Genomic DNA, 14,288 nt, shown 5'->3' on the forward strand with positions numbered 1-14,288 from the left:
CCGCTCCCGTGCTCAGGCTGGCAGACCCGGCCGCTCTCACCACGGGACCAGCTACCGTTCCCACCCCCAGAGCAACGCTGTGTGCCTTCCATCCCAGGGAAATGTCTGCACGTCTCCTCCTCACACACCCCTCCCCCCACTCAGACCCCTCCCGGTCTGGAATGCCCTTCGGCGCCCACCTCTGCTTACTCAATTCCTTCCATCTTTAATGCCCAGAAAACACCATCCTCTCTGGGACGTCTTGCCAAGCTGCCTCAGATGAGGTCCATTAGTCCCCTCTCTAAACACTTAAGCCTTGGTATGCAGTTGTCTTTTTGTGCATCTTTTTCCCCTGCACAATTAGAGTCTCAGCTTTCTGAAGCAGGGACAGAGCCACAGAGAAACACACTATACAATTACAATTGTTTCTTTGTGATTGAGGTGAAAAAAGCTGGTTCAATGCTTTATAAAAATAAGTTTATCGAATTATTCTATTTTCACTTTTAAAATTGAGAATTTATAGAGATGTGTGATTATTTATCTGCAGTATCGTGTTAAGAAAAATGAAACAAAAAAACAGTTTAATAGAGAAAGGGCCTCAGGGATTCTTGTCCCTCAGGTCACCCCAGAAAGCCCTCAAAGTGAAGGCAGCGCTTCACAGGAGTCGGCGTAGTGGGACCTGCTGACTCGCCCGCCCACTGCGGAGAAGGCGCACCGCGCTCGAGTCTCCGGGGTCCTCGCTCACTCACACCTTAGGTGCGAAGGGAAACAAAGCCAGCGTTTGCTAAGAGCGTGATCTTCTCCCTAGGAGCATGTGCCACAAAGAAACTGGCAAAATACTATTATCCTAACGTTTATGATTATCATAGTCCTTGGTGACTTTTATTGGGAAGGGGATTGAGAAACATTTATTATGTTTCAATTCAGGTGCCCCCAAATTCACACTTAACACGTGTTCTTTTGAAAGAACTTAAAACTTACAATAGTTAATGAATTGCCAAAGTATTTCAAAGAACTACCAATTTTGCTTACCTCTTATTTGTATTTCACACTTAGTCTCTAACACCGACCTGCTCCACTCCTAATGTCAGATTGTCACATTGTGACAGTCAGGTCAGTACTTTGTTTCCAACTAGGCTGCACAAGTCCTTGTTCCTGTGAACAGTCAGCTGCCAAATACAACGGTGGGGACCCTGGAGACGGAAGCCACTTGCCAGTCCCCCTTCCCAACCCACACAAAACTAGGCATCTACCTGTGACTGAGATCTTACATTTACATCTAAAAGCTCTTTACTGAGCATGTACCTCAGGCCAAGGCACTGGACCTGGTACTGAAATCTACCCTTCATGAAATGTTTATCATGAAGCAAAGCTCCAGCAATTGTGAAATGATCAAATAAAACTTGGTGGGATAACCTGAAGTTTTTAGGTTACAAACACCTTACAGTTCTTTTAGTTACAAACACCTTATAGTTCTTTTTCTCGATTAAAACAGTGACTCAATGATCCTTTTTTAAAAAAGGTAATCGCAGGACTAGTAACAGGACCGGCCTCTACTTGGAATCAAACACAAAGTTAATAAGCACGCTGCATGTGGCTTCGCTCTGCCCTCCTCACTACCACTCTCCGAGGGATGAACTCTTTAGCTCCATTTTATAGACAGGACCACTGAGGCCAAAGTGGTGAATCAGTAAGTCACTGAGGACTTGAATCCAAGTCTAACCTGGCTCCAAAGCTTATGCTGTGAGACGATGTGAATCAGCCAATGTTTCTAAAAGAGGAGCAAAATTTTAGCTAGGCGAGGCTGAAGAGAGAAGGGAAGGTTTTCTAGGTAGAAGCAAATGGTACCAAAGACGGAAGTCAGCGTGATCCCAGCTTCTGAGCTTCCTGGCTGTGTGGCTTTGGTGCAGCGAGCGTCTCTGGCTGGAGTTTCTTCCGCTGAGTGCCCTTGTGAGGATTCGAAAGGATGACACCAAGAAAGCCCAGTGGTAGTGACTGGAGGGTTACTCCAAACACGCTGGAGGGGTGGATTAGATCCCAGAGTATGGCCGAGGCTCACGGGGTCAGAAGGGATCCAGAGGGTTACTGGACACACTTGTCTCACCGCCCACCACGCTCTCTACAGCTCTCACCAACGGCTGGGAGGCACTTAGACACTGGCTTCAGTGGGAGAATGAAGACCTCCTGAGCAGAGCAGGTGAAGGACCTGGGAAATTCTAGAAGGTGTGAAGAGCATGAAAGTGGTGTCTGAGCAAGATAATTCTAGGCTGGGCTGCAGTGAGGTCCGAACAGAGGCAGGAAGATGAAGAGGCCATGAGCCAAGTGAGGCAGCGGAGGGGAGAGCCTGTGTGGGCGCGACTGGGGGCGGGGGAGGAAGGAAGCCAGCGCCATCACCTCTGGCCCGGTATCCTCTCCTTCCTGCGAGAACAGCTGCGGGACAGTACTGTCTGCTTCCGGGAAACCTTCCAAAGATGGCTCCACGCTGCTTACAAAATAGTGAAATGCCTCACAGCCGTCAGGGTGGCCTCACCTGCTGGCGCCCCCTCTGTGCGTGCGCCCCGCACTCCTGCCGGTTTCCACCCGGTGTCTGCATCACGCTGTCCCCCCCTCCGCACTCTTCCCTCTGCTCTCCACGTCTGCACATGACAGGAACCTGCCACGCGCAAGCATCCGGTTCAAATGACACCCCTCCCCAAGGGCCCCTCTGGTCACAGCAATGGACTCAATGCCTACCTGCTACTGCTGGACAGCCCTCTGTACCACCCTCCCAGCATGGGGCCTGGGGGCCTGCACCACAGGCCTAGGTTTCGGTGCCTTTTGTGTTCAATCCAGTAACTCGAGGGCAAGGGCCGAGAGTCCAGCTTGGCTCAGCACAGAGCTTGGCCCGGGACAGGCGCTTTGTGCCCTGCAGCCTCTTTCCTGTAACAAAGACCAAGACTGACACGGGCCATGAATAGGCCATGAATACGCCCCAGCTCATCAGCACCCGGGAGGCAGGTGGGCTCAAAAGGAAGGTGTGGTCAACAAGAGATGCACCTGAGAGAGAGCCCGAATGGGCAGCGGGCGGGAAGAGCGTGGGAGCCAGGCTTCAGAGGGCGCCCCTGCGCCGTGGCCCACGCAGAGGCTTTCACAGGAGTCTGCGCCGGTGACCCTGTCTCCCTCTGAGTCCCGACTGGGCCCAGTCCTCTAGGGCAAAACGGCTTCCATCCCTGAAGTGTTTCATCAGCTTATTGTATTATGGCCCTAACGCTGTGAGTCCAGCTTCTTGCCTTTGCTGGGCAAGCGGATGTGACTCCAGGAGACACTTTGGTCTGGGGTCCTTCACCGCGTCCCAGGCCGCCTGGCCACGTGAGGGAAGCGTGTGAGGGCACCCCGGCTTCTGCCTCTGGCTTTTGGCTGGTCAGGGTGCTGATTCCTCTGGGACTGGGCCTGTGAGGTCCCATCAGGCTGGCTGTTGGTCGTACCCCTCGACCAGAGGGCACGCTTCTCCTCAGGCCGGACTTCTTGACCCAACCCCCCCTACCCCTTCCGGCAGCGCAGGTACCAGCTTTTGTCACCAGCTCCAGGTGACTGCACCACCCTCTCCTGAGTTCTCTTACATACCGTTCACACCTCTGGAAGCAACCGCCTTATTAAGTCCTCCACAAATTATTCTAACTACAGGGTGTCAAGTGTTTTTCTTCTGGGACTTTGACGCAGAAATAAAGCAAAGACCTCAGCTTTGCTCATCAGTGAGAATCACAGTGGGTGCAAATAGCTGGATAAAAGAAACCGGAACCTAACATGAAAGAAGCAGCAAACACCACATTTTCATCAAAGCATCAGACCTTAAGAGCACCAAACCTAAAAGTTACTCTTTTTTTAACCCTCCAAAAGAGTGGAGTTCTTTCCTAATGCTATGCCCTACATCATTCCCACCTTGGGAATGGGAAGCAAGACACAGTTGAGTGGGGATAGAAACAGGAGGCCCTGGACTGTTGCTTTCATCACATGAATTCCCTTCAAGCAAAATAAAGAAGATACAGAACAGAATCCCAACGTTAATATAAATGTTTAGAATTACTGTTGTTTGGAATTACCCATACCGCAGGCCCCCTGGAATACTATAAACAAGCACAGAGGGCCCAGAGGCGTTCTAACAGATTTTGCATCCTGAGACCACAGAGGTCAAAACGTGCATCAGAGATCATCTCCCTCACAGTATCACTCTTTCAGACCACAGAGGGGTTTTGCATGGACATACCTGGCATCCTTTACTCGTTCGTTAGCCTGATAATAACCAGCAATCACATAGCTATTATCTTTGCACCATGAATCAATCTGAAAGAAGAACAAAATTTGGGAAGAAAAGGTGAATGATTTTCCCTTAAATATCAAGTCTCAATAAACAGAGGGAACCGCCCCCCCCCCCACAACCCCTGGATGCTGGGACAAGTCAGATATAAGCCCTGTATCCTCCTCCCTATAAGAATGAAATGGGGGAGTTCCCTGGTGGCCTAGTGGTGAGGATTCCAGGCTGTCACTGCTGTGGCCCGGGTTCAATCCCTGACTGGGGAACTGAGATCCTGCAAGCTGAGCAGGACGGCCAAAAAAAAAAAAAAAAAAAAAAAGAAATGGGTGTTCAGGGGAAAGAAGGTCACCCCAATTTGCTTTCCACAGTCCACGTGAGGCCGGAGAAAGCAAACAAGAGCCTGGGCTCCCACTCTCACTGAGGTGGGGTCTTCCCACAGAGGAGGACCCTGTAATGACTCGGAAGGGTGGGGCTGGACACGAGGAATGACCTCCTTCCCCAGTCCCAGAACAAGGCCCCAGTGTAGACATATATTAAATGGGTACAGTGCCCCTCCCTATAAGAATGAAATGGGGGAGTTCCCTGGTGGCCTAGTGGTGAGGATTCCAGGCTGTCACTGCTGTGGCCCGGGTTCAATCCCTGACTGGGGAACTGAGATCCTGCAAGCTGAGCAGGACGGCCAAAAAAAAAAAAAAAAACAAGAATGAAATGGGTGTTCAGGGGAAAGAAGGTCACCCCAATTTGCTTTCCACAGTCCACGTGAGGCCGGAGAAAGCAAACAAGAGCCTGGGCTCCCACTCTCACTGAGGTGGGGTCTTCCCACAGAGGAGGACCCTGTAATGACTCGGAAGGGTGGGGCTGGACACGAGGAATGACCTCCTTCCCCAGTCCCAGAACAAGGCCCCAGTGTAGACATATATTAAATGGGTACAGTGCCACGGGTGAGGTGAGACCAGAGTTACCCACCTTCTCTGACAATATGAAGCACTGAGGCATTCTGGGGCTTCAATAAGCCTCAAGATCATTTAAATCAATCCTTCACAGATAAGCCAACTAAAAAGCTCGGAGAGGGTCTAAGTTTGCACAGCCAGCTAGCACAGCCAGCCTGGGAATATAAGTCTGTTTCAAAGCCAACTGCTTTAATACCGTATCTCAGTATTCCTAGCAACACACCATGAAAAATCCATCATGCCGGGATGTGGGGTAAACAGGCATGCGCGTGCACGCGCACACCCTTCTCTGTGGCATGTTTTTAAATGGGAGCATGGCAGCGGATTTTTAAAGTTTTTTTGTTTTATAATGCCACTCTTCTCTCATCAGATTTAGCATCCTGCAGATCTAATGCTATTATTCAAAGCAACAAAAGGTCATCCTGTTTTGCCATAATGGAATTTTAATAATACACTGCAGTAAATTCTATCCTCAGTCTGCAAAAGAAGAGATAAAATTGATCCTCGAGTTTTTCAAAGTAACTGGTTAAAAATGTTCCTTTTCTTTCTTATTTTTTTCCTTTTTTAAACATAGCTCTACTGCTCTTTTTCTCAAGTTCTGGTTTGGGTCTCCAACAGTCTCCTTTATGACTAAAAGCAGACATTACAGAATGGTTACAGACCAAGGTTCCCTCGCTCACACGAGGATTAGAATAAGAATTCTGGCTTCCTAAGAGCTCACAAATTACCACATTTGGGCAAAACCAAGGCTCAGTGAACGAATTAGACGTTTTGGTCATCCACTCAAAAGACGAGAGCCATGTCTACAAAATATAATGGCTCTTTCACTGTAACTTTGATGCAAATTATTCCACAATTACTTATACTTTGTTTCCATCACCTCTTAAAGGAATGAGTTCTAGAAACTCTCTATTGCTGCTTACAGCAGCAAATTCTTTCATTTCTTTCTAAATGTATCTCTATGTGGTATCAAAGGGCATAGCCCTGTTCTAAAATTTGGCATTTGACCCCATTCCCTGAACTCAAACCCATAAGTTAGCCCATCCTTTAGTGTAGCCGTCTCAGTCTTTGTTTCTGATCAAAGACTGGTCTCTTGAGTGTGTCCTCACTTGAGGTGCCCCTCACCCCTGCCCAGTTTAGTGCCCCTCTCCCAGCCCTGTGGTGTGGGCTGTTCTTATAGCCAGTCACAACTACAGATGGTATCCCGAGTTTGGCTACTGTCCTGGCTTCCTAATGCCCTTGTAACAAGTTACAAAAACTTAGTGGCTTAATACAACACAAATTTATCTTACGGGTCAGAAGTCTAAAATGGGTCCGCTGGGCTGATTCCTTCTGGAGGCTCTAGGGGAGAATTCATTCCTTGCCTTTTCCGACACCTAGGGGTCACCCTAGGTGTGGCTGGTGGCTGTACCACTCTGACCTCTGCTTCTGTCACAACTCTTCTCTCTCTTACCCTGCTGCCTCTTACGAGGACCCTTGTGATGACACTGGGTCCATCAGACAATCCAGGATAATCACGTCTCAAGATCCTTAACTTCATCTCATTTGCAGTCCCTTTTACCACGTAAGGTTACACGTTCACAGGTTCTAAGGATTAAGGTGTGGACATCTTGGGGGGCCATTTTTTGGCCCACCACAGCTACGTTTAATATAAGATAATTATTTTCTGCTGCTGCCATCCTGACCATCCCCAGCAGGAGTCCTTTTTTATGGCCATGCTGTGCCAAGCTCATGGCCATGAGCTTGCGGGATCTCAGTTCCCTGACCAGGGATCAACCCGCGCCATGGCAGTGAAAGCCCAGATTCCTAACCACTACGCCACCAGGGACTCCCACAGCAGTCTTTAGTGAGCAGTCTAAGCTACTCCCAGATCCCTTTCCTGGGCTGAAGGTATCGGTTCAGGACTCAATCCTTAGCAAACACATGGTGTCACCTTATACCTGCACTCAGTGAGCAGAGGAGCCACTTGACATGAAGGATGATTCTTGTGACAAACACAATGCAGACCTCAACTTACCCTTTACCTAACGAGGGGTGAATTCCTGTATGTAAAACTCCAAGGGCCTATTAACCAAACTGCAGCAGAAAAATAATGTCAGGACCTTGAACTTCTAGTAGAACTCTATTTTAAAAAATTTATTTAATTTACTTTTGGCTGCATTGGGTCTTTGTTGCTGCGCGTGGGCTTTCTCTAGTTGAGGGGAGCAGGGGCTGCTCTTTGTTGCGGTGCGCGGGCTTCTCACTGCGGTGGCTTCTCTTGTTGCGGAGCACGGGCTCTAGGCATGCAGGTTTCAGTAGTTGTGGCTCGCAGGCTCAGTAGTTGTGGCTCACAGGCTCTAGAGCGCAGGCTTAGTAGCTGTGGCGCACGGGCTTAGTTGCTCTGCGGCATGTGGGATCTTCTCGGACCACGGCTCGAACCCATGTCCCCTGCATTAGCAGGCAGATTCTTATCCACTGAGCCACCAGGGAAGCCCTTTTGTTTTGTTTTTGTTTTTTTGGCAATGCTGCATGGCTTGCAGGATCTTAGTTCCCTGACCAGGGATTGAACCTGGGCCCCGGCATTGAAAGCGCTAAGTCTTAACCACTAGACCACCAGGGATCTCCCTAGTAGAACTCTTTGAAGAGGCTGTCACAAAAGTGAACGAGGCACAAAAGCTCTGGCTTGGCTTTAGAAACCTTTCAATGATTCAAAAAAGAACGACCAAGTTAAGTGTGGCTGCCTGTGACAGGCAGGCTCAGCCTGTCCGCAGCTGTCCAGATTCAGACACAAGTGGCCCCCAGTTGAGGAATGGAGAACTGGCCATCAGAGCCCACAGAGGTAGCGTAAACAAGTTTCAGTGGAACCAGACCTCATCGGTGAGAGTGACCCGGCGGGCAGTAAGAGTCAGGGTGTGGGAGGAGGCGGGCAGTGTGGACAGTCGGGGGTGGGGGTGGGGGTGGGGCAGGCAGCTCGAGGGCCCTCAGAATCCTGAAGTCAGCCCAAACGGCAACTCGCTCCCTCCCAAGTGGGGCAGGACAAGGCAAAAGAACTGAGAAGCTGTCTGACCGCTGTTCTCAACGAATCCGCTTCCATCTTCCTCATCTTGCTGCTAAGATGCCCTACTCCCGTGATGCATCTTGTGAACGATCAAAATGAAAAAGTTCAGGGCAACACTCTGAAACTCGTCAAGTGACTCTGAATACAGGGTCCAAATCCTGCGTTTGCTTATGTAGTTTCTTTTACTTTTCAGAGGGAAAGGACACTTTCACCTTGGCCTAAGTCTGCCACCCTCTGTTCAATGCCCTTTCAGGCTCGTTCCATTCCAGACACATAGGAGAACGACTGAAGGCCCTGGGCCCAACTCATCCGTTCCCAGTTAGACTGCACAAAGAAAGCAGCTTCTCTCAGCAATCTCGCTAACATTTGCACGTATGAGGCACTCTGTAATTTTCGAAGCACCATCAGCCACCTCATGTGGCTATGTAATAGCCATGAAGTAGGCGAGGCAGGGAGCTGATACGAGCCGCCCCCAGCAGGGCACCGCCCCCAGCAGGGCACTGCTCCCATGTTTGCCGCTTACAAGCTGGGTGTGTCTGTCAGCCTCCCTGTCTGCAGCAATGAGCAGGCCTTGGCTTCTAAAAGTAGAGGGGTTGTTAGTTTCACGGACAAGAAAAGCTCCTTCTCAAGTCGGCTGCTGATTCTTCTGTGGCAGGAAAGGAGCTGGCTCCGAGGAGGAAAAGCTCTGGAGGTAAATGGCATGCGGACAGAGGGTGAAGGTCAAGGGGAAGAACTGAAAGGAGAACCCAGAGCAGCCAGCTCCCTCTCCCAGGCCAGCACGTTTATGTTCTGGAGAGAAAAGGGGGCAGGAGGAAGCAGGGGGTGAGCCAAAAGCCAGAGGGGCAGCAGCCTGTGCAGATGAGTAGAGAAGGCACATGTGGAGGCAGCAGAAAGAATTCTAGACCCAAGTCACGGTGACTAGACCAACCGGCAAAGAAGGAAGTCACGGGAGCAGAATGTAATGAAAAGCAGCTCCACGGCACCAGGAAGCCACCGACGGGGGAAGAGGGCAAAGAGGGCTTAGGGAAACAGTAGGTTTATGCTCATTTCCCTACTGACATTTTATGGATTTTTGCTTTTAGAAATAATTCCATCCCTACCTACGTCAAAGGGTTATAAGGGTAAATTAACAGGCATAAGTACTTAAAAAAAAGATAGAAAGCACCCAGAAATGCAAGGATATTTTTTTTAATGGAAAATTATAATGAAAAGCCTTGCAAAGGAATCTGAGGCTGCCCTTTGATGGACTGCATATCAAGTCAGTCTTTCCCACTTATCAAAAATAACTCAATACGAAACTCCCTGAATAGAAACAAGCTGTGAGAATTAGGCCTCGCTTACAGTTTTATGGATTTAGATGCTTTATTAAAACTACATCTTCTGTAGCTGATAAAACATGGCTCCATACACTGAGATTTTTTCACTGCCTTCAGGTTATAAAGTTGCTAAGTCAAAAGCTGAATGATATAAACTTAAATATCTTAATTGTTAATACAAAATTTGTGGATGGACTCAAATTGCAAATTTTCCTTTATAACTTTATTTTGAAAGTTATTTAATTTGTACTCAGTTGACATCTTTCTCGTATTTTTCAAATTCTGAGTCTATGATTCAAAGTTTTGATCAGTAGAAGAAAAGTAAGCACAAACCACTACTGCGTGGCAAGGATAAAACTTTGGCTGTTAGTTTCTACTGTGTGAAAAGAAGCTAAGCGCAGAGAATCTAGTGGCACTTAATTTTGCCGGACAGCAGACCCAAACACTGAAGGGCACATTTGGGGACATGCTGGAAGGTGAGTCTGGAGTGCAGCGTGCAGTGGTGCAGGGGGAACAGGGTCAGAACAAGGCCTCAAGCAGTGCCCCTTAACAAGCTGTGGCAGTGGGCCTGCCTTAAGAGTCAAGGTCCCCTCTGGGCACCTTCCCTCCCCAGGTAAATGGTGGACACAGCCCTAATCCTTGGGGAAAATTCATGTAAAGGCGACTCCGATGCCCTTGCTTACAGTTGGTATATTTAATTCGTTCAAGTATTGCATTTATAAGGAACTAACCCTTTAACTCTGTAGAGCTTACTTAAGAATGAAAAGAATTAATCCTATTTTGACAATTCCAAGTGAGGCTCAAGTTTGCCTTTAAGATGCTCTTTATTTCTGACAGGATTTTCTAGGGATTTAAAGCAACACACCTTTTCCTCCTACCCACCCTGGCTCCACCTTGGCTAGTCTGCTGACTTCCCTCCTTCCACCCACCCCGCAGAAGCTGGAGCTCCTCAGGTTTCTGTCCATGGCTCTCTACTCATTACACACAGTCCCAGGCAACAGGACCTGCTCTCACGGCTTCAAAAGTCACTGAGAAGCTACTGGTCCCCCATCTATGTCTCCAGCCAACCCATCTTCTGAGTTTCATACCCATTTTTCAGCTGTCGACACTAGAGGTCATTTTCGCTCAACGAATGGTGCCACTGTCCTTCTGACGCTTAAGTCAGAAATACAGGTGTGTCACCCTTGCTTCCTTTTCCCTATGTCCCCACACGATTAGTCACTGAACGCTGTGGACTCTCCCTCCTGGCTCTCTCTGGTCTGTCTCCTCTGCTTCCACAGTGCACTTAGTTTAGGCCACCTCTCTGCCTCTAGCATTACATACACTCCTGTTTCCGACATCGTCTTTGCTACAGGCTGGGGCAATCACTCCAGGACACACGTGTGACCATGCAACTCCCCTCCAGCGGCTTCCCTGTCCTCACGGTGGAGCCCAAACTCCACCTGCCCGCTGCTCACCGCTCTCCATGCCAGGCCGCTTTACACTCTACACTCAGCTCTTCCCTAGATACCCCTCCCCCCATTTTCTCCTGGTCTTTGCACAGGCTACTCCCTCTGCCTTGAGTGGTTTTCCTCCACCCCCTGAAGGAAGGCTGGGTTACTTGAACCTTCCCCACTTTCTGCTTAACTCCTGATATGGCACTTACTCTTTGCTACTGTACTTGCCCGCTTGGTACAAGTTCAACCGCTAAGCAGGTACAGTGTTTGATCCATAGCCATATCCCTCCCCCAGCACCGGCCTGACACTACTGGAGAACTGAATGATCCTGCGTTAGCGCTACTGGTTAACCTAGTCCCCGCAAGTGAATGCACTTCACATATCTAATCACCACGCAATTCCCTTGATAACGAACATCAAGACAGGTGGTTGAAAAGACTTGAAGTAACAGACAGACACATGCACACCCTAGGGATGCTTTGCTACTGACAAGCTATTTCTTCAGGAGCTAAAATGGTTGATTTCATAAATATCATCTACTTCTTATCTATCTCCTGCCCCAAGATGATATGAAGAAATTCAGACAATGACTCAGTTTAACAGGCATTCAAAGATGTGCCCAGTAAGCTTAGGCGAGGACCGTTTGTCTAAAGATACTTTCTGCTTACCAAGAATTTACATGGGTGTCATAATTAGGTAAGTTACAAAATGGATTCATTCTACTCGTTGGGAGGTAGAGAGAAAGGACTTCTACCTACACCTTCTCAAACTTAACTACTTTTTGCATAATCAACTAATTCTTTTTAGTATCATAGTTTATATGTATACGAAAAACTATACCTCAAGCCAGGCAGGTCTGAGTCTACAGTTTATTTTCCCCTAAGGTTTCAACTCAAATTCATCGGTGGTCTTTTTTCCTTTATGGGTCACCACGCCTCAACAAGCACTGCCTAGGATTCAAGGACCAGCCAGCCTATCCCTATGCCACATCTTTTCTCACTGTACTCCAAGAGACCAGTCGTGAGCAGACCCACAGAAGTGTGCGGGCTGGAAGGCATGTCTGCTCCGGCTTTTAAATTCCACAAACCTGCCATCTGCGGGTTTTAGCTTTTAAAACCACGGGTGCATTCTAGATGTCACTAAGGAGGACAGACAAGCTTCCCTTCCAAAGCGCTCGGGCGCATTCTCGGGCAGCAGTGCCCGTGAGGCCAACGCTGCCTCTACACGTGTCTCCACCCTCGGGGTCCGGGGTCGGAAGAACCGCAGCCTTTACACCCAAGCAGACACGGATCCGGCCCCTCGAAGGTGCGCAAAAGCCAAACCGCAGTGTCAAAACTTCCCGTGACTCAAAATCCCAAATACAAACGCTGTCAAATCATCGCTCAGTTAACGACGGCTTGTTTCTATAAAGGATACTGGTGTGAGAAAATTAATATATTATTCGTCGCCTAAAGCGTCTAAAAACACCCAGGACGGTTAAGATCGCTCCTGCGGCTGCTGCCACTACGAGCTGCCATCTGCGGGCCCTTGCTAAGTGCAGGCAAAGTCCTATGCGCCCTCGCGGGTCGTCCGTTCGTGGTCACGGCTACCTCGGGGGTGGGTCTAGACTCCGGCTGGACCACTGTGAGCTTCCAGCTGGGACTACTCGGAAGCTGATCGCCAGGCGGTCTGCTGCCCTGCTGATTCCGAGGCAGGACCCTTCCCGCGCTTACCAGGGTGAGGGCCACCTCCAGCATGGGGGCGAGGGCCAGGGTGCCGTGGAAGAGGGGTATACAGTCCACGAAGAGGGTGTGGTGGGCACCCGGGCCGCCCAGAGGAAGGTGCTCCTTGCGCGGCTTCTGCTTCTCGGCCACCAGCAGTCCGTTGACGGCGCAGTGCGGGTACTTGGCGCCGTGCAGCACCATCTTGCAGTAGGCCTGGGTGGTCAGCTTCACCCCGGGCATGCTGAGCCCGGGAGCGTCCCGGAGGCCCGGCGCCGGCCGAGGCCTGGATCCGCTGCCCGGCCGCGCGGCGCCTCAGGGGACAAGTGGGACGAGGCGGCGGCTGCCTGGCGCGGTTCCGCGGCTGGCGGAGGCCCCCACAGGCCAGGCCCCGCTCGGGCTCGGCTCCTCTCGACGCCGGCTTCCCCCCGGGAAAGACCGAAGATCCCACATCAAACTCCCCTAGCGCCTCTCGCCGGTCGCCGCCGAAAAGCTGTCTCCCAGCGGCCGCCGGAAAGCAGCCCGGCTCTGCGTTTTACGACGTTCGCGGCGCCCCCCGACTTCCGGTCCTGTGACCTCCAGTGCGGTCGGCGCGGGGTGGGGTCTTCCTCGATCCCTTGGTGCTCCGCGGCGCGGCCTCGCCGTCTTCCGGTCGTGAGCAGCCGGGGCGTAGAGGGCGGTCGTTGGCGGGCACGGTGAGCAGCGGCTGGGCGGCGGCAGGTGAGGCGGCGGCGACCGGTCTGCGTCGCGAGGCTGGTGAGGGTCGGGCGCAGGGAGCCGTCGGGCCTGCGTGCGCGCCGAGCGGCGCCAGCAGGAACCGGCGCTGGGTCTCCGATCCCGGTGACATTGAGGCCGGCCGGCGGGGGCTTCGGGCTCCAGAGCCGCCGGGTGGCGGTCTCTGTGCCTCCCAGAAGCATCGGCCGGTCCTCGCCTGCGCTGCCGCGGCCTGGCTTCGGCTTTGACCTTGGAGCGTCCGCTGGCCGCGGGCGCGCACCCTAGGGCAGGTCGCTTTGCGGGCTCCCGGCCACCGCTTCAGAAGGTGCTGCGCCACCGCCCCGGGTGTAACGGGGCTCAGGGGCAGGCGTTCGGCGTCCGCCCACGCGCGGGCCAGGCAGGGGGAGAAAACACGGGAAACGGGAACGAGTTCAACCGTGATGTCATGCTTCTGTTTATTCTGCCCGTAATGGGTATTTTCTGAATGCGTTTGGCGTCCTCTTCGTCATCGGTGGGGTCCCCTGAAACGTCCAGTTTTAAGGGAGGGGGAGGTAGGGGAGCTAGGCATGATTCATTGAAGGCCCAGGTGAGAGGTGGGTCATCCAGGTCATTCGTTGTCCTGCGGGGTTTGGAAGTGGCCCAGGGCCCTGTTTGCAGCCTTTCTCCCGGGTTTCCCTTTCCTGTCTTGTGCACACATTAGGTCTTAAACCAAATAATGAATGCAGTGCGTGCCACCGTCCCTTTGAACTGTTGACTTTTTTCTCTGAACAATGGAGCCCATCAGAGCAGCACATTCTAGCTTTTCCAGAGTCTCCTTTGAAAATATTTTTCTTTTGTCTTTGTAAGAAAGCCAATGTTTAAAAA

The 14,288-nt window shown here is 50.9% G+C and overlaps 1 protein-coding gene and 1 non-coding gene across 3 annotated transcripts in view; both read right to left on the reverse strand.

Annotated features, from left to right (window-relative positions):
- The window catches only part of EMC8 (ER membrane protein complex subunit 8), a 16,369-nt gene extending 3,167 nt beyond the window's left edge, over window positions 1-13,202 (reverse strand). For both annotated transcript variants that reach the window (XM_007468417.1, XM_007468416.1), the window contains exons 1-2: window positions 12,723-13,202; window positions 4,223-4,299 (exon numbers count right to left, since the gene is read on the reverse strand). In XM_007468417.1, the coding sequence (XP_007468479.1) occupies window positions 4,223-4,299; window positions 12,723-12,953 (308 nt within the window). In that variant the 5' untranslated portion in view covers window positions 12,954-13,202. The remainder of the gene's footprint in view (window positions 1-4,222; window positions 4,300-12,722) is intronic.
- TRNAE-UUC (transfer RNA glutamic acid (anticodon UUC)) lies at window positions 7,748-7,819 on the reverse strand. Its single transcript has one exon. It is a non-coding gene; the product is annotated as a tRNA-Glu (tRNA).
- Window positions 13,203-14,288: the final 1,086 nt, after the last annotated feature.

This window comes from Lipotes vexillifer, unplaced genomic scaffold, assembly GCF_000442215.2.
Source record: "Lipotes vexillifer unplaced genomic scaffold, Lipotes_vexillifer_v1.1 scaffold23, whole genome shotgun sequence".
Taxonomy (NCBI): domain Eukaryota; kingdom Metazoa; phylum Chordata; class Mammalia; order Artiodactyla; family Lipotidae; genus Lipotes; species Lipotes vexillifer.